Consider the following 26,923-nt stretch of genomic DNA (forward strand, 5'->3'; position numbering starts at 1 on the left):
TTTTTTAAGTGGGCATCGGTGTTAGGATACACAAATAAATACACTCTTATTTATACTTTAATTTTGTCCTATTTTGATTATAGTAAGGTTTGGTTTTGGTATTGTAGGTATTCTTTTAATATACCTGTTTTTAGGATCGATCTAATTGCAATAGAGCTCAAGTCCCTATGGAGCAAAACATTAAACTTTCTGCATATACTTGACTGCTCCGAAAGTAGCACGGACTCATTCCACAACAGTACAGATAGTCTTTGGGAGGATTATAATGCAACAACAATAACGAGAAAGCATTACCCAATAGGCATTGCAAAACGCTTGTTACAAGGAATCTGCTCGGGTGAAGAAGTAATTGGTAAGCAAGCTTTATCTGGAGAAGTGAAGAAGCACTTTGACGGCAAACGCCTTGAGAGCGTTGAATATCATACCGTGGTTCTCAAGAATGAATCGAAAGAAATTAAATTGATTGCACTAAAAGATGGGAACGCTCAATAATCCCAGAAGTACTTCAGAATGTGTTAGCTGAGCTCAATGTGCGGGGATTAATTGCTGTTGCTGTAGCCACATGTCTATATATGGAGGTGGTGATTCTTTTCTAGCTTCCATAGGTTAGCAAGCTCGTTCTGCCGCAGGAATATGATGGCTATTGGCTATTTAAAGGCGCCAAAAACTCGCAACCTGTAGACTCGTCCGGTAGCTCGTAGCTAAGCTTCTCGTAATAACAATGAACACCACACAGATCGGAGCTGAAAGTTCCAACCTGCGTGGTGCTTATATTGGGTTGCCCAAAAAGTAATTGCGGATTTTTCATATAGTCGGCGTTGAAAATTTTTTCACAGCTTGTGACTCTGTAATTGCATTCTTTCTTCTGTCAGTTATCAGCTGTTACTTTTTGCTTGCTTTAGAAAAAAAGTGTAAAAAAGTATATTTGATTAAAGTTCATTCTAAGTTTTATTAAAAATGCATTTACTTTCTTTTAAAAAATCCGCAATTACTTTTTGGGCAACCCAATAGTTATCCCGTGCCGGGTGGGGATCAATTTGATGATTTTTGCCGATATAACAAGCGTGAATACCGGCAAAAACGGGCTTTTTAGATCGACGGCAGCAAATGTTCCAAGAGAAAGGTCACCCCACGCCCAAGTTCATCTGTTGCCAGCAACATGTGCTGGATTGCCTTTTTCGCGTTGCCATGGACGATGAGTTCTATTGATCGACTAGCTCACCAAACATCCAGTACTTCTTGGTGTAGAAATTGATGAGCAATTTTGATGAATTGATAGCAGTCTTCAGAAATGGTAAAACTCAGATTAAAGAAACCGGAGGCCGGATAGACGAAATGCAGTTTCTCTTGCACCTCTCCCGTGTATTCCATTACTTCACTGAGAGGAGTGAATTACTTATTGTAAGGTTTAACCAGATCCCAAACATCAAACCCTTCTTGCGTTTATTCTGATGCCTGAATCCCCGGAAGAGGTTGCTTAAAATCGGTTCATTTATTTCTTACTCATGGGCTGATCATTGGTTGAGTAGTCAATTGTTTCGTGCTGAAGTTTTTGAAGAACTATCTGTAGCTCTGAATGAATGTTCAAAAGCTCTTAAATGCTTGAAGACACACGGGAAAAAAGATGAATCTTCAATCAGCATAGGCCGGGACAACCAATGACAACGTGGATATTTAATTTCCTTGTGTTTTTGATGATTTTACATATATGTTCAAGCTTAAGAGCCACAGTGACTCCAAAATGCCGAATTAAAAATTTTTAAATAATTTTGTGCGTGAGTAAAAACTCATCTAAATATGATACAGGAAGTATGAGGTTGTAAAAAAGTCATCACCCTAATGTTCATAGTGGCATGAAGCGGATTAATATCCACACCCTCTTTCCAACCTGCTCAAAAGCCCCTTCTATTTCCCAGAACGCCAAAGGAAAGTTGACAAGATGATATAGCTACAATTGAAAAAGATCTGCCGATTTGACTCCATAGGAGTTGTAGTTTGTAGTGTTGGGCATATATAGATCCCAGTTCCTATACAAATAGGATAAAAATTTGTATGTGGATTTCTGGTATGACCTCGAAAAATGCCTTTTAGTTTCAGTCGATACCAAGAAGTCATATAGAAATCTTTGTAACATATATAAGATTAACCGCGGTCAAACTAAATATATTTCTACGGTGATTTACCTCATGTTTTAGTTTAGATAAAATCTCTTTGTACAAAACAAAATATTTTATAACAATTTTATTGTAGCGAATATAAATTGGATTTTTTTTTAATTCTATAAAATACACCATATTCTGCATTTCAACTTCTGGCGATTAAATGTAATTAAAAAATATCTAAGAAAAAATTCTTTGGATGCCATCCAGACACACATCGATTAAATCTCAAGGAATGGATTATTTCGATTAAAAAAAAACTCGAATTGAATTTGGATAAAACAAAAGTTCTTAATAATTATCACAGTAAATCTTGTTTCCCCTGTGTTTGTATACAAACAAACATTTCTTAAAGTACTATAAGCAATTATGAGAATTTTGGAGACGTATGCAACTACGTTTTACAACGTCGCCAGAGTGATACATACAATGATATTCTAAAGAAGAGAAACAATACAAGTAAGTACGTCATTTGATGGAACACAGTGACCTTTTCCAGCTTTAAAAATTTCAACAGGACTCGGGGGTCACCGAAATGACAATATATATCACTACATTCGAGAATGTCACGGCCATAGCCGAAGAGGGTTATGACCAGGGCAACAACTCCATCACGCATAAAACTGACGGTCATAAACCAATCCATGGCTGGGGAGATTTGAGCTGCAAAATCGAATCCATAAATAGCCAGACCCATAAAAGCGGCAATACTCATGGGTCCCACCACAGAGCCATTCTAAAGAACGAGAAGTTGATCAAGATTAACAATGGGCCTAATACAATGTTTTAGAGTTCACTTACAGTTATGCCAAAGGCCGCTCCAATTGTTAGACCCATGCCCTCGGCCACAAAGGAAACCATAATGCCCACACCAATGAATATGGCAAAACGCCACCATTGAGCCGGAAATCCAGTCATCCAATAGCTTATAGTCAAAAAGATCATGTTGTAAAGGATTTGTAAAGGCATGCGACTAATGCATAAAGCCAGAAAATAATTGGACAGCGAATACCAGTGATTAAACGTTTGCTTTTTCACAATTTTCACCTCAAGGGGATCTAAAAAAATTATGAAATTAAATTAAAACCTAAAATTTTTAAATCCGTATGAGGTACTTACATGTAATTACTGGTAATATAATCTGCGTATAGGCTATCATAACAATGACACTTATGCAATATTTTAAATGACCAAAGAACTCCGTGCCCTGATTGCCCTTGTTGTAATAGAGTAGTCCTGTGAAGGAAGAGAAGGATATAGAAAATATTAAGTAATTTAGTTAAATTTAGGGTTAGATAAATGCACCGACAACATTGGGAAACAATTGACCCCAAGTCAATGCCTAGAGGTGGGAAATGTTGAAAGTTGGAGTTGTTACTACCAAAAACAAATTTTATGACCTTATACCAAAAGCTGGATTTAACATTTAAAGGGTCATTTTTTAGCTATTATCTTTTTGGCAACACCGGTTTTAACAGCTCACGCACGTTTCTTGTTTTGTTTCACTGTCAATCATCTTCAGTTTGGTCTATAATTGAACCATGAATTGTCTTACAATAGAACAACGCTTGCAAATTATTGAATTTTATTACCAAAATTTTGACTTTTGAGTAGTATTTAATTCGTGATTTATTTTCTAAGAAAAGTTTTAATGTTATATGTACTATAAATTATTATTGGTAATATTAAATAGTTAAATTTATGGGATTAACTAGTTTTGAGTAGTATTTACTTCCTGATTTATTTTTAAGAAAACATTTATGAATTGTTCATTTGATAGTGTTTTAGTCATATATGGTCTAACGGCTTGACTAATTAATGAGCAAATTAAATTAAAAACGACGACGAATCTTTACGTACCCATTAAGCGAAAAATGCCCAATGGGTACGTAAATAAGCACGATTGTCGATTTTGAAGGAAGATCAGCCAGAAGCATTGCAAGAGCTACCAATGCATCCAGAAGAAGTCACAGTTTGGTGCCGTTTATGGGCCGGTGGCATCATTGGACCGTACTTCTTCAAAAATGACGCGAATCGTATGGCGCGAATGTGAATGGTGAGCGCTACCGTGAGATGATAATCAACTTTTTTTGCCCAAAATGCAAGAGCTTGATTTGCATGATGTGGTTTCAACAAGACGATGCCACATGCCACACGGCACGCGTAACAATGGACTTATTGAGAGGCGAGTTCGGTGACGGTGACAATTGTATTTCACGTTCGAGACCGCTCAATTGGCCGCGTAGATCGTGTGATTTAATGCCTTTAGACTCAGAGGTCGGCGTTCTGGAGGTAAAACAGTGGCGGAGATATCACCCCATCTTGGCGAACTCCGTTGCTTTGACTCCTTATCCCTATATTCCACAAATGACTGGAGACCACACAGATAATTCGCGACCCAGCGTTTCAGGCCTGGCTGGAGGGACGTGTTGGTGATGTCTTCAAGTATTTTGGCATGGCTGACCGTGTCGAATGCCTTCAATAGGTCCAGTGCCACGAGGACCGTCCTATCACATGGCCTGGGCTGATTGAAGCCACGGCAAATGTGTGCGGTGATGGCATGCAAAGCTGTTGTTGTGCTATGCAGTCTTCGAAATCCATGTTGATGCTCGGCGAATGAAAATTCTCCTACGAGGCTCGGGAGTAATGCCTCAAGCGTCTTTGCTACAGGTGAGAGAAGGGAGATCGATATGTACGACTCTCCCAAACTCGGGTCCTTTCCAGGCTTCAGTAGCGGGATAACTCTGCCCATTTTCCAGATATCGGGAACAGGTTGAGGACAATAGTAAGGTACTCAAGGTCCATCGGCTCGGAGACCACGAATACGGCGAATGGCTCTCCTCCTTGCCCTGTCACTCTCGGGTGCATAATAAAATGACGGTTGAACAACCTGGCGCATCTCTTCGGATCAGTCACGGTTATTTCGCCATAAGTGACTGAGGTCCTGTCATCCCGTCTACCGGAGTTCGAGAGTGACTTAACAGTAAACCACAGCTTGCCTAAACCGGTGCCTAAGCTACATTGCTCAAAGTGTTCCAGCCACAAATACCGCTTATGTTGGTTGACTACCCTGTTTATTTCCAGATTCAGCTCGCTGATTCTGGGGTTAGTGGGGTCCATACAACGAATCCCATCACGCCCGTCTGTGAGTACCACTGCCTGCGCAGGGAAATTGGGCCGCACTTAGGGTATTCGACCGGCTGGTATAAAGCGAGCGGCTGCTGCGTTAATAATGTCTCGGAATTTCCTCTCGGCCACTAGCACATCAGAGGGGGGTGGCCGATCACTGAAGCGGCGATTGGTATACTCTCTGAAAGCAGCCCAATCGGCCTTCTTCTGATTGATAAACGTCCGGCGCTCAGAGGTTATGAAGTCGGGTGGTCGGTCGATGGTGAGAATTATGGGGAGGTGGTCTGACCCCAAAGAGATGACGTTTTGCCAGGATACGTTATTCAGAAGATCAGGGGATGCAATGGATATGTCTGGCTGCTGCGCCTCCTCGTAATCCTAGTGGGGGCATCCTCATTCACCGTGCAAAACGTGGAGCCTTCAATCTGTTCTTCCAAAGCTATGCCACGCTGGTCGTTACCTAGGGAAGAATGCCATGACGTGTGATGCGTATTAAAGTCCCCTAGAACCAGACGATTATGGCCAGATAGTAACCCACTTATGTCAGGGTTGTAGGCTTGGCCATTAATCGGGACACAGCTACCAACCGGCGGTATGTACACGTTGTATAGCACCATCTTGGCAGTACCGGACCTGACTGCTATCCTCATGCACTCCATGTAGCATCACTAGCGACAGGCACAGGCGAGATGGGTCTATATTGCACTGAATGCTGTATCACGAAAGCCACCCACCTCCATTCCTTGAGCGATCCTTACGTAGCACATTGTACCCGTGACAACTGTGCAAGCTGCAGGTGTTGGTCAGCTTTGTGTCGTTGCGACCAATATATTTTTCCGACTCATGAAATCCACAATCTCATCGATCCTGCCACGAAGACCTGTGCAGTTTAGTTGCAAAAATTATACATTTCCCGGCACTGGCCTGGCAATATATGGGCTGGGATGCTGCTGTTGCGTATATTGCCGTACGAGAGGTCGGGGGGGTCACATAGTCCGACGACGACGACGCTTGTGACTCAATGCTGACTGTTCGCACAGCACCTTTGTGACCTCTTTTATTTACGGTTTCTAGTATTTTACACACTTGTTGGGAAATAATGTATTTTATAAATTTTTTGTTTTATTTCTTAAAATATAATGTGCTTTGAAATTTAAAGTACGATTGGTGTTAGACGTGTCAGAAAATATTTTATACGAAAAGAAAAAGAAAGAAATAATCGAAGATTTAATTGAATAATTATTAAGGAGATAAAAGGGCCACGAGCAGACCACATCAATTTATTTTTAAATTTCGACTACGAAATTAATTTTTCAATTATTTTTATTTTCCTGTTGTTTGGGTAAGCATTTAAATTAAAATATTAAAGTTCTTTCCTCTAAATTGCATCCCCATTATTTTAACGCAGATTGCCGATTCCTCTGTTAATCGGCGCTGTCCACGAAGAACAGAAGAGGAAAACTCCAATCTCAAATTATCTGTATTGGTCGCGAATTGCCTTAGACATCAATCCCCTAATTATTATATAATCGGTCCCAAAGACCAATTGATGCCTTTTAAAGGCGGATATTGAGATTTTTGATTCTACTAATATCGAGACCGGAGTCTTCTAATCGATGCTTTGATTGGAGCTCAACGAACACAAAATTTTTTTAATTTGTCAAACGAAAATATCAAGACAGGAGTCTTCCAATCGATGGTTTGATTAGAGCTCAATAAACCCAAAATTGACCTAAAACCCTGACTTGTCAAATCAATGCATCAAACGCTAAAGTCTTCCCATCCATAGTTTTATTGGAGCCCAATGGACACAGCATTTCCCTATTACCAAATTGTGTCAATTAAAGAATTCTGGAGATTCTCATTCTTTTTCAATTGGAGATAAAACAAGAATTATTTATAGTATATACATTTAGTTTATTTTCCCCATTATTACATTTAAGACAATTATTAAGTTTATATGATTTTTTGGTGCACGAGCAAAGCAAATTTGAAGCCTTAACTTTTATAACCATCCAGAACTATAGCAATTTCAAATCCCACGTCTGAAGGCCTAAGGACACCGTGGATATTAGGTGGTGAGTTTTCATAATATTATGTAATATGTTATGCTCATGTCACATTTTTATAATAGCACAAATTCACGACACTTATCTTTACTAAATGCTAGGTTTAGTTTTTATTTTTACGTAAACTATAGTTCTTTCTTTCAATATCATTCACTTTTAGCTTATTTATAAACTCAGATTACCTTTAATACAAACACTTTCTATTTAACTAAGTTTTATACCTTTAATTGCCACAAATCGATTACTATTAATTTTTATACCCTCCACCATAGGATGGGGTGGGAAATATTCGTCTGAGACCCCGTAGAGTATATATATATTCTTGATCGTCGCGACATTTTATGTCGATCTAGCCATGTCCGTCCGTCTGTCTGTCGAAAGCACGCTAACTTCCGAAGGAGTAAAGCTAGCCGCTTGCAATTTTGCACAAATATTTCTTATTAGTGTAGGTCGGATGGTATTGTACACGGGCCATATCGGTTCATGTTTTGATATAGCTGCCATATAAACCGATCTTGTGTCTTGCCTTCTTGAGCCTCTAGAGTGCGCAATTCATATCCGATTGGAATGAAATTTTGCACAACGTGTTTTGATATGATATCCAACAACTGTGCCAAGTATGGTTCAAATCGGTCCATAAACTCATATAGCTGCCATATAAACCGATTTTGGGTCTTGACTTCGTGAGCTTCTAGAGTGCGCAATTCATATCCGATTGAAATGAAATTTTGCACAACGTGTTTTGCTATGATATCCAACAACTGTGCCAAGTATGCTTCAAATCGGTCCATAAACTGATATAGCTGTCATATAAACTGATCTTGGGTCTTGATTTCTTGAGTTTTTAGAGGGCGCAATTCCTATCCGATTTGGCTGAAATTTTGCATGACGTATTTTAACCCTACTTTCAACAACTGTGTCAAATAAGGTTCAAATCGGTTCATAACCTGATATAGCTGCCATATAAACCGATCTGGGATCTTGACTTCTTGAGCCTCTAGAGGTCGCAATTATTATCTGATTTGCCTGAAATTTTGTACGACGGATCCCCTCATGACCATCAACATACGTCTTAATTATGGTCTGAATCGGTCTATAGCCCGATACAGTTCCCATATAAATCGATCTCCCTATTTTACTTCTTGAGCCCCCAAAAGGGCGCAATTCTTATTCGAATTGGCTGACATTTTACACAGGTCTCCAACATATAATTTAATTGTGGTCCAAACCGGACCATATCTTGATATCGCTCTAATAGCAGAGCAAATCTTTTCTTATATCCTTTTTTTGCCTAAGAAGAGATGCCGGAAAAAGAACTCGACAAATGCGATCCATGGTGGAGGGTATATAAGATTCGGCCCGGCCGAACTTAGCACGCTTTTACTTGTTAAATATATTATAACGATATTTTAAACATTTTTTCTTAATAACTCACGAAAGGTGAAGGACATACAGTAGTGGGGGATAAAATGGGCTGAAGGATTCGTCAGCATGGTTGGGTGGGTAGAGAATGGCAGTCAAATTACATCTTAGACTGCTCCTGAGATCAGCTTCACTCAAATTTCTTCTGTCCTTAATTTTTCTTTTATTAAGTACCTTTGCTATTCTTCCTTTCACTTACTATTCTTTTAAGCTACCTTATTTTTAATTTTATGGTAGCGAAACCAAGCCTAGTTCCAACGGGAAAGAACCGCCCCAGGACTGAGCACGTCCGGCGGCGAGGAGGTAGCGACTCTGAGAGGAAGTAGGGCCTAGGGTGGTGGTTCGTTACATAAATTAAATGGCGCCCAACGTAGGGCCAGCAACTAGTCGTTTTCAGACTTTCATAGAATCCGATAAACCAGCAATGTGTCACCTTAATGCTGGTCCTTTTCCTTTCCTTTCCTTTCCTTTTATTTTATTTTCCCTTCTTCTGAAATAGTTTGGATTTATGGTTTACTATCTGCGAGGTTCCTGTACCAGATTTATTTAGGAGGATATCTTTGAAAACGTTTTCGGTGACTTTTGGTTTGTGGAAGTGTTGCTGCGAAGTCATACACCGAAACGGAATAAATGATAACTTTTATTTATTTCCTTCACTTCTCTTATCCTTTTCTTTTTCTTTCATTTTCCTTGGGATTTTAAATACGGATTGAATTAGCTGATTTTTATTGGTTTCTTACCCAGGCGAAAACTCGAGGAACTTTGTTGTTGAACATGGTGTTTCATTAGGGATTTGTGTTTTTCGACTATTTTGCTAGAAAAAAAACATACCTTGGTAATCCAGGTTTAACAGCATTTCCAATTTTTGTTTTTGTTACTGTTCGTTTTATTTTATAGTGAAGATGATCTCAGATTTATCCCTACTGCTTTGTTTCTATGCTGAGTAGTGAGCAGTTAGCATCTCATATCGTATTTTATTTATTTAAAACAAAATTTAGTTAGTGTATTTTATATATTATAGTTGACTTCATTTCTTATTTAACATTTTGGAAAGATGCCATTGGCACACAGCAGGGACAGGGAAGAAAGGCCACCTGAGAATGGCTATTGGACTAGATCCGGGGACAGAGCACCTGGTTCTGATCGGAACGGGACACATTCCGGTGAAAGTGGATTGGTAGATAGTACGAAAGAGATGTCTTCGGTAATAAACGAGGACCGAGTCCAGCAGATGATTAGTGTCTCTATGTCAGAAATGCGTAGGGAGATTACTTCTACAATTTCGAACGAGATCGGTAACCTAATCCGTGAAATGAATTTGAATAGCGAATAAGTAAGTCCTAGGGATCATCCTTCTAGTCCTAGGGAGCCTACGTCCACGGCGATTAGAACCAACAACGGACGAAACACTCAATACTCCGTGCCCCAAGAACAACCTGAGAAGATACTTAATACAATTCGGAACTGGAAAATTTCTTTCTCCGGTAGTGATAAGGACTTTCCAGTAGAGGAGTTTATATATAGAGTGAATATCATGACAACGAATACACTGGGAGGAAATTTTGATTTGTAATGTAGATACATACATGTTCTGTTTGAGGGTAAAGCTTTGGCTTTGGTTTTGGAGATACCACCGTCAAAGCGATACTATCGAATGGACGGAACTTAGTAGGTGTTTAAAAATACAATACAAGGACTTTTGTAGCGACTTTGATATTAAGGATGACATTCGTCGCCGAAAACAATGTTATAACGAGTCCATTGACGAGTATTATTAATTCATAATGACATTGGCAGATCGATTGCGTGAACCTATTGGTGATGAAGAACTTTGTGAGACTATGCTTCGAACCTTAGACCCGAGATTCGTCATGAACTCTTACACTTGGACATACGTCAGGTTTCAGAACTCAGAAAATCGGTGAAAGGTACGAGAAATTTATGAAGAATGTGCAATCAGTCGTCAAATTTAGACGTGAGAGGAAGCCTCAGGTAGCAGAATTAGTGGACGAGGAGGATGTGGATGACGAAGGATCAAACGAATATGAGTTCAATGCGGTTCTTAAGGATATAAAATGTTGGAATTGTGAGGAGCGTGGCCATCTGTACAAAGATTGTTTGAGGGAGAAAACTGTCTTTTGTTACGGCTGTAGACTTAAGAACACATATAAACCATCCTGCACTAACTGCGCCAATTCGGGAAACGCCTTGAAGGATGTCCTCCAAACAAAAGAGGACATCCTACGAAATTGATGAAAATAAATAAAATATTGAAGCTATTGAGAAAAACCCAGACTTTAGAAATGCCAGAACAAGTAACCTAATTTTACCACACAGCTTTATAAAACCTAAAATTATACTTGCGAGGAAATCTTTAAAAAATTGTAAGTCCAAGCGAAGTGCTTTACGTATGAGAGAATTTTGGAAACAGCTGAAGACCTTTAAAAAGTATAAAATTGCAACGATTGTAACCAAAGATTCAGATACTCGGCCTTATGTAGCTCTAAATTTCAAAGGAAAATTATATTTCGCTCTAGTAGACAGTGGAGCTAATAAGAGTGTTATTGGTGGTGATATGGCTCAGGAACTGAAGAAATCATCTGATTTTAAGAAATGTCGCGAAAATGTGAAGACCGCTGTCCATCAGAAACAGTCAATTTCAGGAATAATTGAGTTAGATTTTTATTATCAAAATCAGAAATGTAAATTTGAGTTTTTGGTTGTGGAGTCTATTAAGCAAGATATTATTTGTGGAATGGATTTTTGGTCCAAATTTAAAATTTCCATTTCTTTGGGTTCCGGACAAGATGAGATTTGCGGTATCGATATGGACTTGGACTCCATTGAATTATCGGAGGACCAGAGACGTAAACTGAATGTTGTTATTGAGATGTTCCCCAATTCTGACAGGGATGGTCTTGGATGTACCACGTTAGTCGGACATCATATCGATACAGGAGAGTCCAAGCCAGTTAAACAGAGATACTATCCGATATCTCCAGCGAGGGAGAAAATTCTATTTACGGAAATTGATAGGATGTTGTCATTGGGAGTTATTGAGGAGTGTCCTCAGTCTCCATGGTCTTCGCCTCGTGTATTGATAGTTAAACCTGACAAAGTTCGCTTCTGCGTGGACAGCATGAAACTTAATTCGGCAACGGTAAAGGATTCTTATCCTATTCCGAACATTGAAGGAATTTTGTCAAGGTTGCCTTCAGTACGTTTTATCTCCAAAGGGGATCTTAAAGATGCATTTTGGCAGATAAAACTAGATGATTCCTTCTTGTTTTGCAATTAGACACGTGAAGTATTTGGGATATATTGTTGGCGAGGGGTGTCTTAAGGTTGACTCAGAAAAAGTAAGTGCAATTGCCGAATTTCCATCCCCAAAGTCTATACGTTCTCTGAGGCAATTCCTTGGTATGATTGGAAGGTATGGGCGATTCATTTGTGAGTTTTCTCGTTATACATTTTCTTTAACTGAATTGCATTCTAAGAAGAAATCGTTTAAATGGACACCTGAAGCGTAAGAGGCGTTCGAACTTTTGAAGTGTAAGCTGTGTAGTGCTCCTGTATTGATCAATGCGGATTTTTCAATACCATTCGTATTACAGTGTGATGCCAGTGTGGTTGGGGTTGGTGCCGTTTGTGGCGCAAATTAAAGGAATTTGAGATTAGAAAACAAATTTGATAACCAATTTTGGGACCATGTGTTTGGAGGACGCCTCATCCTGTAAACCCCCCCCTCAAAACCAATGGCTATATGGGGTTTAAATAAATGGTATTTGAGAGAAGAGCACGATGCTGATATTTTTCAGGGCCAAGTGTCTGGGGTACCGCCTCACTCCCGAAAACACTCCTAAATCAAACATCATGAGAATATCGGGCTGAAATAAAGTATTATATGAATGGAGTACACCTTACATCCAAATCTAAATTCGTAGACCAATAAAGTTCATATGGGATTCAAATAAAGGCACTTATATTGTTAAACTGTTTGTCAAGCTATATACTATTTTCGTAGCATGGTATTTCACTGAAAGCTCTTTAATTGTCGAAAATAAATATTTCAAGGAAAATTTTTTTCATATAAAGTAAAAGAAGGCGCAGCGGAGCGGGCCCGGAAAACGAGGAAAAAATCATTCAGATATCTTTGTTTGTTTCTCTAAGAAAACTTTCAATTTGAGTTTTTGTTTTCAAAAAAAGTCTAATCGCACTTCGTGCGCACGAATTTTCAAAGTGGATTTATTTAAAAATCTCTCCACAGATTTTTTGGATTTTTTCTCGTCTGTGAACGTTGAAGTTTCAGAATCTCAAATAATTTTTCAGGTGTAAAACCTTTGTATTTTACGTTGGTTCAGGCGCACCGTGCACAACGTTGCTCTATGAACTACTACATGTAAATTATCTTCCCGGCACGGGATAGCTGAGAGCACCACACAAGGTGGAACATTGATGCCTGAACTATGTGGTGTTCATTGCTGTCACGAGAAGCTTAGCTGCAAGTTACCGGGCGCGTCCATTCAGAGTAGCTGCAACGGCAATCGTGGATAATCAGCGGTGTTGAGCGGAGAGTCTAAGTGAGAGGTCGGGTGGCATTGGCCCTAGCACAAATATTGAGTGCCTATGATGCTCGATATGACAAGCCGAGTTTTAACGCCTTTAAATAACCAATGGCCACCCTGTTCCTGCTATGATCGGTCCTTTGGACCGGAAAGAGCTTGCTCACCTATAGAAGCTTGACGAGGATTGCCACCCCCCTATGAAAATGTGGTCACAACAACATTATGTTCCCAACGATTCTTTCTGTGACAAGCAACAATTATATGTTGTAGAATCTCCAGAGCTTGTTTTGCAGCAACAAAAGGGTGTCACACATATTCGTATCACGTTCACGAATATTTGGTAGAAGAAGTGGTAATAGGATACTAAGGAGAACCTCTTTCTTGAAGACTATTTACACGCATAGCTACGGGCTGACACAAACACTTGAGTCCAAGATTGATTACACGACCACTTAATCTGTTCAAAAAAGCCTGAATCTAAATACCTATTGCCATAAGATTATCCAAAGATAATAAAAATGGAATAAACTTTGATATAACAACAAAATTTTTCGAGTGAAAGGAAAGTGTGTTGTTTACACTTCATGCACATGACAAAATACAAATACTAATTAATTACACACATTAATTTCTTAACTTCTTAATATCAAAGTCTTCTTTTTCTCTACTTCATAATATTATGAAAACCATTTTGCATGGGTAATAATTGTTTTATGACAAATGTACGCATTCTGTCCATTAAGTTTCAATGAAGAAATCATCTTTGACCTTCTATGTTCCAGCAGAAAACTCAATAAATCAACTTACCAAAAAGTAATCCCACCATTATGTGATGGATTAGTTGTATAATAATTGGTATACGAGCCCGCAATATTCTTAAAAATAAGATATGCACAAGTACGGTGAACTGTTGAAAACTGGATATTCCTTCGCGTTCCTTGGGCGACAAACGCTTCATAAGAGATTTGGCTTGTTGTAAGAGCACCGATTTGCTGTTGCTCAAGAGGCTATTACCATTTGCTGCACTTTTTGTCAGTATAGAAGCGAAACCATTCGATTTCGGTGTTTCTGGGAAGAATGAGATCAAGGCTTGGCGAAATGATTTCGAGTCATTGACAAGGGGATATTTAGAATTCTTGAAGTATTCATTATCACAGGGAGCTGTGTACAATAATTTGCCATTGTCCACAAGATCACTTAAGGCAGGTATCATTTGGGGATCTTCAAAGTCGCAAAGTTCGATAACTGAAATGAAAAATTAAATCGATTAAAAACATATCGACATTCTATCATTTTCTACATACTATAATCCGCTGGGCTATAATAAGTGGGACAATCTTTTTCAGCATGACTTAGATAGGAGACCAAAGCCCTTGGCGATCCCTGATACACACATCTGCCCTTGGCCAACACATAGACATTATCGAAATAGTTGAAAACAGTCGCTGATGGCTGATGTATGGTGCAGACAACTGTATGGCCACGTTGGGCCAACGATCTCAATAATCGTATACATTGATTAGCGGTTACCTCATCCAAACCACTAGTGGGCTCATCCAAAAAGAATATCTTGGGATTGGCTACCAACTCTAACGCCACCGATAATCGTTTCCTTTCACCACCACTCAAATCATTAGCATTAACATTTCGACGGTGATTTAAATTAAGACTTTCCAAAATTTCTCGTATCAACTGATCTTTGTTTTGTTGATGATTTCTCTTCAACTTGAGATCACAGGCAAGATTCATCAACTCATAAACGGTGAGTAGAGTTTGATGATGATCCTCTTGGGTAATATAACAGGAATGTTTTCGATCTATATTTATATGACCTTTGACGCCGGAAGTGCTGTAACGAATAATAGAAAGAAAATGAAGATACTTATGAAGACTTCACAAATTTCAGAAGTATAGTACACGCAATAAAAAAAAAATGCTGAAAATAGGAAACACTGTCCACTGGCTGTTGGTAGGTAGTTTTGCTGTTATTAAAGCAGTAGTTCTGCAATTTCAGAACAGCAAGCTTACTGCTGAAAAGTCTGTTGTTTGCTGAAAATTACTCCTATTTATGATGGCATAATATGAAAGAGAAGATTTTTTAGAAGAGAATGAGAAAAAAGGTTCCGGACAGACACCAACACTGCACACATTTATGTTATCCTTTTGTTGTTGTTTATTGCACACATTGCTTGTGAGACTTGGAGCATAGGGGTCACGTTTTTGTAAACAACACACAGCACACATGCGTCAGAGCATTAAGTAGGTCTGAAGCACTTTCGCGACATTTCTCCGTACAAAATGCCTTTGCACAGTTGTTGTTCTACTTTACTCGCACGACATCGGTATTGTTGTTGTTGTGTTAAAAAATCAGAAAAACCAAACAAATGGCTTTCCTCGTAAAAGCAGAGAGTAAAAAGGGACAATACGTAGTTAGACCAAACAAGTAAAAGCGTGCTAAGTTCGGCCGGGCTGAATCTTGGGTATCCACCACCATGGATTTCGTACCCTTATTAACTGAGTTTGTATTTTAATTATTTTGATCTCAAGAAGTTATATGGAGATATCGGTACTTAGGGGGCCTATATCACCATATTGATAATTCAGATAAAGCTTTGAACTGATTTTGTAAGTCATAAGTTAGGTTTTTGTGTTAAATTTCAGCCAATTCAGGTGAAAATTCAGGGCTGAAGAAGTCAAATCACGGATCCCCGGATTTGACTTCTTCAGCCCTAAATTTTCACCTGAATTGGCTGAAATTTATGGCGGCTATGCATGTTTATAGACCGATTTGGATCATACATGGCATGAATGTTGGAAGTCATAACTCAAATCTTTGTTCCAAATTTTAGCCAAATAGGATGAAAATTGAGGTTTCAAGATGCTCAAGAATTAAAACCGGGAAATCGGTTTATATGGGGGCTATAATTTGTGATGGTCACTAACTGGACTGGAGGCCACCGTAGCGCAGAGGTTAGCATGTCCGCCTATGACGTTGAACGCCTAGGTTCGAATCCTGGCGAGACCATCAGAAAAAATTTTCAGCGGTGGTTTTTACCCTCCTAATGCTGGCACCATTTGTGAGTTACTATGCCATGTAAAACTTCTCTCCAAAGAGGTGTCCCACTGCGTCACGCCGTTCGGACTCGGCTATAAAAAGGAGGCCCCTTATCATTGAGCTTAAACTTAGTCAGTTTCCTGTCCATCACAGGAAAACTCAGTCTCCTGTTTCCTATTGAGGAAAAAGAAAAATTGTTCACCGGTGGGTTTCCCCTCCTAATGCTGGCGACATTTGCGAGGTACTAAGCCATGTAAAATTTCTCTCCAAAGAGGTGTCGCACTGCGGCTCGCCGTTCGGACTCGGCTATAAAAAGGAGGCCCCTTATAATTGAGCTTAAATTTGAATCGGACTGCACTCATTGATATGTGAGAAGTTTGCCCCTGTTCCTTAGTGGAATGTTAATGGGCAAAATTTGCAATTTTGCACTAACTGGACTCCATTCGTAGAAAATACCCAAAGTAATCAAAACACATGACCGGCCGTAAAATGCAAACATAAACAACATTATAAAATAAAAGCAAACAAAATTTTCATTTCAGTACATTTGTTTTTTTTTTTAATATTAAGAAGATTTTGTTAGCTGAAATACAGTACGAAATGTTTGCTAAAACAGTAGCACTATTTTTGCTGAAACATCACTCATGTCTTCTGTACTTCTTTCTGCAAACAAAAATTGCTATTTTAGCACACATTTTTGCTGTTTTGAATAACAAATTTCGTTGAGTGTAAGGAAAATGGGTGAGAAATGAAGTTATAAGCTAGTGGCCAATGTAATTCGATCCTGGTAATTTCGGCTAATTAGGTTTTCCTACGCACCCACAAAATTTCGTTCTAAAGCATCACACTATTACGGCACAGAAAATTTAGGCTTTTAGTCCGATCCTCAACGAACGACAATGGATGGGCAGAAAAGAAAATGACTAATTACTACATGACACAACTAATGTGCGGACACGGATATTTTCGAACGTACAATGGGAGAAGTGCAACTGTTTTTTTTTTCTCATTAACGTTTTGGCGAGACTGACTCATTCAGTAGGCTTAATACCGTTTCCCTTGCGGAAGGATAGTTTAAGTACCCTTTCCTATACGAAAGGGTAATATTAGCTCTTTACCCTTTTGAAAGGGGGTTTCCCTTGCGAAAATGTAATTAAAGCATCATTTTAAGTACACTTTACCTTGCGAAGGGATAGTGTGAGGACTCTTTCTCATGCCAAAGGCAAAATTTTAGTATCCTTTCCTACCGAATAGCAATACATTCCTTACAAAGGGGTAGTTGATTGATATCAATTTCCTAGCAAAAGCGTAGTTTTGTTACTGACCGAGTTGGTGTTGTAGCAGTGTGTTGTGTCTCATCCACTCGTCTCTTGGGTTATGTTAAGTATCCAGTACTAGGAACTCTGCGCTATGTTGGATTGCACCCTGAAGGATCTGATCCTAAGTTGAATAGGATTGATCGGATAGACAGACAAGTCGCGTGTTTCGTGTGGTCCATGGTTACAATCCGGACATACGTCTACCAAGCTGGCATCAACCTTAGCTCTGTATTAATTAAGACGGCCGCATCTGCCAGAAAGCATTTGAACCAGAACTGTTCTGGTTTGCCGGTGAGGCTAACTTCTTCACGATCTTCAAGGACAATGTTACAAACCTCGCTAAAGCTGTTATACAATCCTTTGCCTTATTTCCTAAGGCAAAGGATTGTATAACAGCTTTAGTAGTAGTTTCATAGGGTAGTTTCATTACCCTTCAAATTATAAAAAGGGTAGTTTTATTACCCTTTACCTTAGATAAGGGTGGTTTTAGTATATTTTGCCTTTGGAATGTGTAATTTTAGTACCCTATTCCTTGGGACAGTGTCGTTTTAGTACCCTCTCTTTTGAGAAAGGATAGTTTTGGTACACTTCCCTCCGGGAAGGGATAGTTTTGTTACCTACCTTGGGAGAGCGTTGTTTTATAATATAGTATATTTAATGTCCATTAGCTTTGGGAAGGCTAGCTTTATTACACCTTTCCCTTGGGTAGAAAAGTGTTATTTTCCTTTACCAGTGGAAAGGATGGTTTTATTAACCTTTACCTTTAGAGAGGTTAGTAACATTGCCGCTTACCTATAGAAAGGATATTTTTATTTCCCCTTACCTTTTGGAAAGGGTAGTTTTATTACCCTTTACCTTTTGTAAAGAGTATTTTTATTACTTATTTCGGAAAGAGTAGTTTAAGTACCATTTATCTTGGAAAAGAGTAATTCTATTCCCATTTATCTTGAAAAAGGGTAGTTTATTACTAAATATGTTGTTAAAGAGTAGTTCTGTTTTAATATATGTCTGGAATAGGGTAGTTTTTATTACAATATGTCTTCTAAAATTGTAGATTTTTTACCATATAGCTTGGAAGTGGGTAGTTTTATTAGCACATATCTTAGAAGAGGGTAGTCTTTATTACCACAGGAAAAGGGGAGTTTTTAATACTTTTTATCTAGGAAACCTCTCACAGAGTACGCAAATGGGTTTCTTTGTGAGAAGATGCACAAATTATTGCCCACTCCATGGAAAATGTTGCTAAATCCGTAATTGGGTACCGGAAACCTTCTCCAAGAAACCCATGGTACGACCAAGAGTGTCGAGATGCTACTGAAGCCAAGAATGCGGCATATAGAGCAACCCTGCAATCAGTAGCAACGTGCCAGGTGAAGGAGAGGTATCGGGAGAAAAGGAGTGAGGAGAAACGTCTATTCCGTAGAAAGAAAGAGGAAATGGAAAGGCGTGAGTGTGAGCGAATTGAGATGTACAGGAGTCAGAATGAAGTCCGGAAATTCTACCAAAAAATTAAACATCAAACCGATGGCTTTGGTGCAGGCACATCCTCCTGCATAGAAAAAGAAGAAAACTGACGCAGATAACATGCTGAGGATATGGAAAGAACATTTTAACCAACTGCTAGTGTCCGATGTTGGAGGCGAAGAGAATACCGCAGAACCAATCCCTGATGATGGTATAGAATGTTTACCTCCTAGTCAGAATGAGGTCCAAGTAGCTGTGACCCGACTAAAGAACAACAAGGCAGCAAGACCCGACGGGTTACCCGCTGAACTATTTAAGACCGGAGGCGACACGCTGATAAGGCGTATGCATCAGCTTATATGCGCAATCTGGCTAGAAGAACGCATACCCGATGATTGGAACCTCAGCATACTATGACCCGTACACAAGAAAGGAGACAAAACGGAATGTGTCAACTACAGAGGAATTAGTCTCCTCCCCATCGCATACAAGATACTTTCGAGCGTACTGTGTGAAAGTTTAAAACCTAAAGTCAATGAGATAATCTAGCCCTATCAATGGGGCTTTAGACCTGGTAAATCCACTCTGGATCAGATATTCACACTGCGCCAAATCTTGAAAAAGACCCGAGAAGGACAAATCAACATCTACCATCTCTTTGTTGATTACAAAGTCGGCTTCGATACTCCTTTACGTTCAAAGGTATTTCAAGCCATGTCTGAGTTTGGTATCCCTGCAAAATTAATAAGACTCTGCAGGATGACACTTGCTGATACGCGTTCTTCAGTAAGAATAGAAAAAAATCTCTCCGAACCATTTAATATCAAACGAGGTTTCAGACAAGAAGACAGCCTATCGTGTGATCTCTTTAATATCCTCCTGGAGAAGATTATACGAGATGCAGATGTGAATAGATATGAACACTAATTACAAGAGAATACAAGCTACTCGCCTATGGCGACGACATCGATATCATAGGTCGGTCACCGGAAGTAGTAACTGCAGCCTTTGAAAGAATCGAAAGAGATGGATGGTTTCAACTGCCAAAAAGCCTTGAACAACCGAGCAGATAAAGAAAATGGAGAAAGTTCGGAACCACAACTTTGAGACAGTCAGTAACTTTATCTACCTCGGCACTGCCGTAACCGAAACGAATGACATCAGTTTTGAGATTAAGTGAAGAATCATACTGGCAAACAGATGCTTCTTTGAACTAAGTAAGCAGTTTAGAAACAAGGCCACCTCTTGAAAGACGAAGATTACACTATACAAAACACTGATACTCCCCGTGCTGTTATATGGTTCTGAAGCATGGGTACTTGTGAAAGCAAATGAGGCAGTGCTTGGAGTATTTGAGAGAAAGATTCTTCGTAAAATATATGGACCAGTGTGCGTTAACGGAGAATATAGGCGACGTATGAACCACCGAGCTGTATGACGACGATAGCATAGTTATACGCATCAAAATACGACGGCTGCGTTGGCTATGTCATGTTGTCAGAATGGATGAAGAAGCTCCAGCAAAGAAGTCTTTTGAAGGCAAACACGGTGGTACACGCAAACCGGGAAGACCAAAAGCCCGATGGAAAGATCAAGTTGTGGGAGACACCTCGAAACTTGGTGTCAGAGATTTTAGAATGAGCGCAGAAGATCGAGGTCTTGGAACGCTATTCGACGTTCGGCTAGTAGAACAAATATTCTGTCATAGCCAATTAAAGTAAAGTAAGATTGAACGCATCAAATTATAGCCTTTTTCACAGGGCAGACAGTGGGCATCACCACCAAAGAGTGATGAGATTCCTCGGATTAATCCTAATGACTCTAGAATCTAGGTCAGTGATGGTTCCATCAACACAGTTGAAAATACTAAATTGTGTTTGTATGAAGAACAGTAAAACCCGAACAGTCAACCAAGTGAAGTAGCTATTAAAAATAACAACAATATGTCGACCGAACGATGCACACAAAGTTGATTACACTGAACGTTTACTACTGTTGGTTATTCCTCTACCCGAGGGCATAGGAAGTTAAATGCGGTAGTGTGTTGTTGGCAATCTTAGATCTAGGTGGTCGTAAAATGCGTTTGAGTTATTTTTATTGTGGAAAAATTATGCGCCAACCTTGCCATCGGAAGCAGCAATGGCAGGATGTACACTAGGGGGGATCGATTTGTTTGGAGAAAAAAAAATAATAAATCATATAGCAAAAACGTACACTACATAAAATTCGTTAAGAAATTCTCCGAAGAAACCATGGATCTAAAATCAAACCCTAACCCGCGCCTCTCGACTTGATAAAAGCTATTATTTCATGCATTAATTTTTTGGCAAAGTCGACCATAGTCGAGAGGCTCAGATTAGGATTTTATTTTAGATATATGGAATTTTCTTAGAATTTTATATAGTTTGCGTTTTTGCTAAATGATTTAAAAAAGTCCAAATCGCTCTAATGTACACGTTGGCGGTATGCATTGACATTGAGAGATTTTTAACAATGTGAGGACCAACACACTGGTCCAATCCTTAGATTAGCATTGGGTGGACCGGTCCTAGGAGACTGGATAAACCATATGCTAGTTTAGAAACAGGTGGATAAATTGTGGGACCCATGACGTAATATATCATATGGGAGAAAGTGGTACAACGCACGTCACAGGCCACTCCTACGGGTTCTAAAGGAGCCTGATTATACCTATTCTAACTTACGCCTCAATAGTTTGGGGGCTGCAATGAAAGAAAGTGCAACATAAGACAACATAACAGGTTTAGAAAACATGTTGTCTTGGCATAGGCTGGGCGATGATGATGCCCAACTCACAGGGCGACAATAGAAAACCTGGATGGAATGGAAGAGGTTTTAGATCCAATGCGGGACGCTACTATCATGGATTGACGGAACTCTGATGTTGTCATCATGCTTTACGGATAGATCATGTAGAGGGCAGAGTGGGTCTAGGAGTCTACATTGAGAACCCAGGGATTGAGATCTATTTCCGACTACCTAACTATAATACGACCCTGCAGGCGGAGATTCGGACCTTCTGGAATCGTCCCGATCGTGAGGGCAGGGGTATAACAACCACGACGTTGGGGTCACGGACGGTTTTGGAATGCAAAAATAGGATTAGCGCCTTCTCCGAGGATGGTACGATACGCATCGTTTGGTTGCCGGGCCGTAGCGGAGTAAGCAGAATAAAAGTGCAGACGATTCGGCCGTGAAGGAGAGGGCTGCCATCAGTAAACTTGGTGAATCCTTTTTCGGGGCGATGCGGTCCATGTTGATTGCGTGGACGAGGAGAATGTTCCATTTACTGAAAACGCAAAATACCTGGGTGTTTTGCTGGACAGGAAATTTAACTTTAAATCCAACATTTTGAAATGGGTAAGAAAGGTAACTCTTGCTCTAAACACCTGCAGAGAGCTATTGGCAAAAGTTGGGGCTTTAATCCGCGTGTCATGCACTGGGTGTATACTGCAGTTGTCAGACCTATAATGGTAAATGGTGCTGTGGTCTGGTGGACGGCCCTTAAAATGTCCACCTACACTCATAGAAAAAAATTTGCTGAAAATAGCAAACACTGTCTGCTGAATATTAGAAGATAATTTTGCTGCTATGGCAGCAGTAGTTCTGCTATTACAGCAGGATTACTGCTGAAAAGTCTGTTGTATGAAGTATGAAGGGGATGTTAGAAGAAAGAATATAGCAATCAAAACAAGCAAACATAACAAATAGCATAACATTGTTTTCAGCAGATTTTTCTACTAAAAACAGGAGATTTTGTTTGCTGATTTAGCTGACCGAAATATTTGTTAATACAGCAGCCCTAGACAGCAGACAAAACTGCTGTTTTAGCAAATATTTTTGCTGTTTTGAATAATAAATTTGGTTAGGCTAGGTTAGGTGTATAGTTCAATACTCAGCGGTATCCAAACGATCGCTTGTGTGTGTATCACAGCCGAACTGGGGACTACGCCATACGATACGTTGAATTTAATGCTATACCAAATGCCTATGGACATTGTGGCTTGACAAATTGCTGCGACCACTGCTGTGAAGCTAAGGAACTTTCTCTTTGGTCAAGTGGCGGCTACGGACACTGTGTTATCATTGATACAATGCCCAATGTTCCAGGCAGTGTGGGTTACACATTGCCTGAGCCGCTTTTTGATAAAAAGTACTGAAAGTACTGTACCAGAGAGATCCCAAGGGATTGTAGAGCAGACGAGCTTGCGAGGCTTACACATTCCTGGTGAAACTGGAATCTGTGGTTATGCCTCTAGTGACATGAAGGCTAGGTCTTCAGGCTAAGGCCCGAAGGCCAAAGAACACTCCAAAAATATGTGGCCTTATCTGGACTACCGCTGGCTAGAACAGACGTCTCAGTCTTTTTGTCCGTCATGTTAATAATGACAGGTCACTGTCTGATCTGAAAACATGCTAACAGACTGAGGTTTGCAAATAACGACTTCTGTGTGTCCCGTACTAACAGTCAGTAGGAGTTCCACTTTAGGTTCTATTTTCTTTGAGAACTCATCTGATTTAGAGGATGTGAACATTCGCAAGATATTGGGCTTTAAAAAGCGATCTGGATTGTACAACGTTAGGAACTAGAAGGTATCCTTCTTCTGTTCATGTTACAATTAAGAGCCTTAAATTAATTTTTTGTCGAAAAACATCCTGACCAGAAATTTCCCACCCATGAGAAGATAGAAGATAAAGACACAAGACCTATAATAAAAGGTTGAATAACCAGACCCAACGTTTCATTCGAAGGGCATACTGCTCACTAATTAGTGAGTAGGTGGAAGCATGTGTAAGATGGCCTCATCATCTTGCGATGGCACCTGACAATGGCGGAAATCGCGATCCTTGCAGCCCACCTCCAATATATTTAACACATCACAATTGCTGAGACTCTTCAAAGGGGGTTTGTTTTTCTTTTTCAAATAGAAGCAAGAAATAAAAACGCATTGGTCTAAGCTGGTTGACCCAACAACAAAATAAAATATTTTTTGTGACCAAACGAATGATAATAATAGAAGATTTTTCTTCTTTCTCAATGGAAGAATTTGTAAATTTATCTACAAAAGTTGTCTTGGTAGTTGGGTTTTGGCGGATCTACCCAGGAGGCCCTGTATATAATTGTACCCACCACCATAGGATGGGGGTATACTTATTAAGTCATTTCGTTTGTAACACTTTGAAATATTGGTCTTGGACCACATAAAGTGTATACATTCTTGATCGTTTTGATAATCTGAGTCGATCAACACATGTCCGTTCGTCCGTCTGTCTTTCGAAATCACGATAGCGGTCGAACGGATTGCAAATGGGCCATATCGGTTCAGATATAGATATAGCTCCCATATAAACCGATCTCTCGATTTGACTTCTTGAGCCCTTGGAAGCCGCAATTTTTGTCCGATTTGCCTAAGTATGTACTAAGAATGTTTCAAATCGGTCAATAGCCTGATCTAGCTCCCATAACAATTGATATCCTCAATTTTCATCCGATTGATCTGAAATTTTGCACATAGTGTTCTGTTATGACTTCAAACAACTGTGCCAAGTACGGCTTAAATCGGTCTATAACCTGATATAGCTCCCATATAAACCGATCTCCCGATTTGACTTCTTGAGCCCTTAGAAGCCGCAATTTTCGTCCGATTTGCCTGAAATTTTGATATAATGTTCTTTTATGACTTCCAGCAACTGTAACAAGTATGATTCAAATCTGTGTATAGCCTGATATAGCTCCCATATAAACCGATATCCCGACTTGACTTCTTGAGTACGGTTTAAATCGGTCTATATCCTGATATAGCTCCCACATAAACCGAACTCCTGATTTGACTTCTTGAGCCCCTGGAAGCCGCAAGTTTTGTCCGATTTGGCTGAAATTTTGCACATAGTGTTCTGTTATGACTTCCAACAACTGTGTTAAGTACGGTCCAAATCGGCCAAGATCATGATATAGCTCCCATATAAACAGATCTCCCGATTTTACTTCTTGAGCCCCTACAAGCCGATTTGGCTATAATTTTGCATATATTGGGTTGCCCAAAAAGTAATTGCGGATTTTTCATATAGTCGGCGTTGACAAATTTTTTCACAGCTTGTGACTCTGTAATTGCTTTCTTTCTTCTGTCAGTTATCAGCTGTTACTTTTAGCTTGCTTTAGAAAAAAAGTGTAAAAAACGTATATTTGATTAAAGTTCATTCTAAGTTTTATTAAAAATGCATTTACTTTCTTTTAAAAAATCTGCAATTACTTTTTGGGCAACCCAATTGTTTTCTGTAATGACTTTCATCAACTGTGCCATGTACGGTTCATATCGGTTTACAACTGGATATAGCTTCCATATTTTAGCAGGACCCATGGTGGTGTATTCCCAAGATTCGGCCCGGCCGAACTTAGCACGCTCTTACGTGTTTTTCTTTCACTTAAGTAAATTGCCCGGGTACACATCAATCGAAAAAGGAGATCTCTTCTCGTCGAGTATAAAAACTTCAATCGGACAGCACTCAATATTATGATTTTTCTGCGTATAGCGGATGATTCAAATTTGGTCATTGTATTTTATGGGGGTAGAAAAGATTTTTACCACGAATGTCAGGGATATAATTCCATACATATACATATGTACTTACACAAATCCCGATATGGCATTTAATAAACTGCTCTTTCCGGCTCCCGAAGGACCCATAATAGCTGAAAGCTGGCCATTGCGGAAGCTTCCACTAACACCCTTCAATATTTGACGTTCACCAACCACTTTGACTGAAAAAAAGCAAAAGAAAACAACAATCATAAGTTCTTAGGTCACGATAAAATACAAATTGATTTCTTGTTCTTTTATTAGATTTCTTTTTATATTTTAGAATAGTTGGAACCAGTTAATAAATTAGTTAGTTAATTGTTCATACACCACAGAATGTTCAGTTAAAACCATTAAACAAAAAACAAAACAAAAAAAAAAGTCAAGAATATTAGCAAATTTTCGAAAATTTATGAACGGCAATAAAATATGACAGCTTCGCTTAAAAAAAGTGCCAACAAAAAATGATGAACGGCTTGAAAGTAGCTATGAAATCGTCGTAGGCTAGGACTATAATTTGAATAAAATTCACTTCATATTGGCAAACCTTGAAAACGAGAATATTTAAACGTTGGAATCTGTACTTTTGTCATAAACGAACGACAGTAGTACGAAATGCCTTTTGGACTTTAGACTCACATACACTCGTTTGTAGAAATCTGGCAAATTGCTCTTTTTGGGTGTTTAAGTAATCAAATAGGGCCCTCGGTTTATATGGAAGTTATATCACTTGTAAAGTTTTAGCCAAAGTCGGGCCTGTCAATGACTAAAAGTAAATTAAGGAGAGGAAGTAAACATGGTTAAACAGTGGAGGTGGAAACTACAACTTTGAAATTGTCAATCTTTCAGTGATGTTTCTCTTGAAAACTAGAGCGAAAACTGGGGAGGAGCGAAAACTGCCCGTCCCGAGACTCCCGGACATATGGACGGTGGGATAAGGTACATAAGAGTACATCGTGATGGACAGTATGATAAGTAAAGCACTAAAAAGCTTTCCACTTTTTAAATTATCAGGGTTTAATGGAATATTTCCAGCTTGACTCCAAAAGTAGGAGAGCTATCTAGCGCCATATTCATAGCTTGCCGAAGATATACATACAGTATCATAACTTCATCTATAACGTTTTGCTCTGTTCTACATA

The 26,923-nt window shown here is 39.3% G+C and overlaps 1 protein-coding gene across 1 annotated transcript in view; it reads right to left on the minus strand.

Annotated features, from left to right (window-relative positions):
* Positions 1 to 2,226: 2,226 nt before the first annotated feature.
* The window catches only part of LOC106085513 (ATP-binding cassette sub-family G member 1), a 195,304-nt gene continuing 170,607 nt past the window's right edge, over positions 2,227 to 26,923 (minus strand). Inside the window, exons 3-8 of the mRNA XM_059364286.1 lie at positions 25,834 to 25,963; positions 14,649 to 15,193; positions 14,152 to 14,589; positions 3,279 to 3,395; positions 2,961 to 3,217; positions 2,227 to 2,895 (exon numbers count right to left, since the gene is read on the minus strand). Of these exons, the coding sequence (XP_059220269.1) occupies positions 2,554 to 2,895; positions 2,961 to 3,217; positions 3,279 to 3,395; positions 14,152 to 14,589; positions 14,649 to 15,193; positions 25,834 to 25,963 (1,829 nt within the window). The 3' untranslated portion in view covers positions 2,227 to 2,553. The remainder of the gene's footprint in view (positions 2,896 to 2,960; positions 3,218 to 3,278; positions 3,396 to 14,151; positions 14,590 to 14,648; positions 15,194 to 25,833; positions 25,964 to 26,923) is intronic.

The sequence above is a fragment of the Stomoxys calcitrans genome, chromosome 1 (assembly GCF_963082655.1).
Source record: "Stomoxys calcitrans chromosome 1, idStoCalc2.1, whole genome shotgun sequence".
Lineage (NCBI taxonomy): Eukaryota > Metazoa > Arthropoda > Insecta > Diptera > Muscidae > Stomoxys > Stomoxys calcitrans.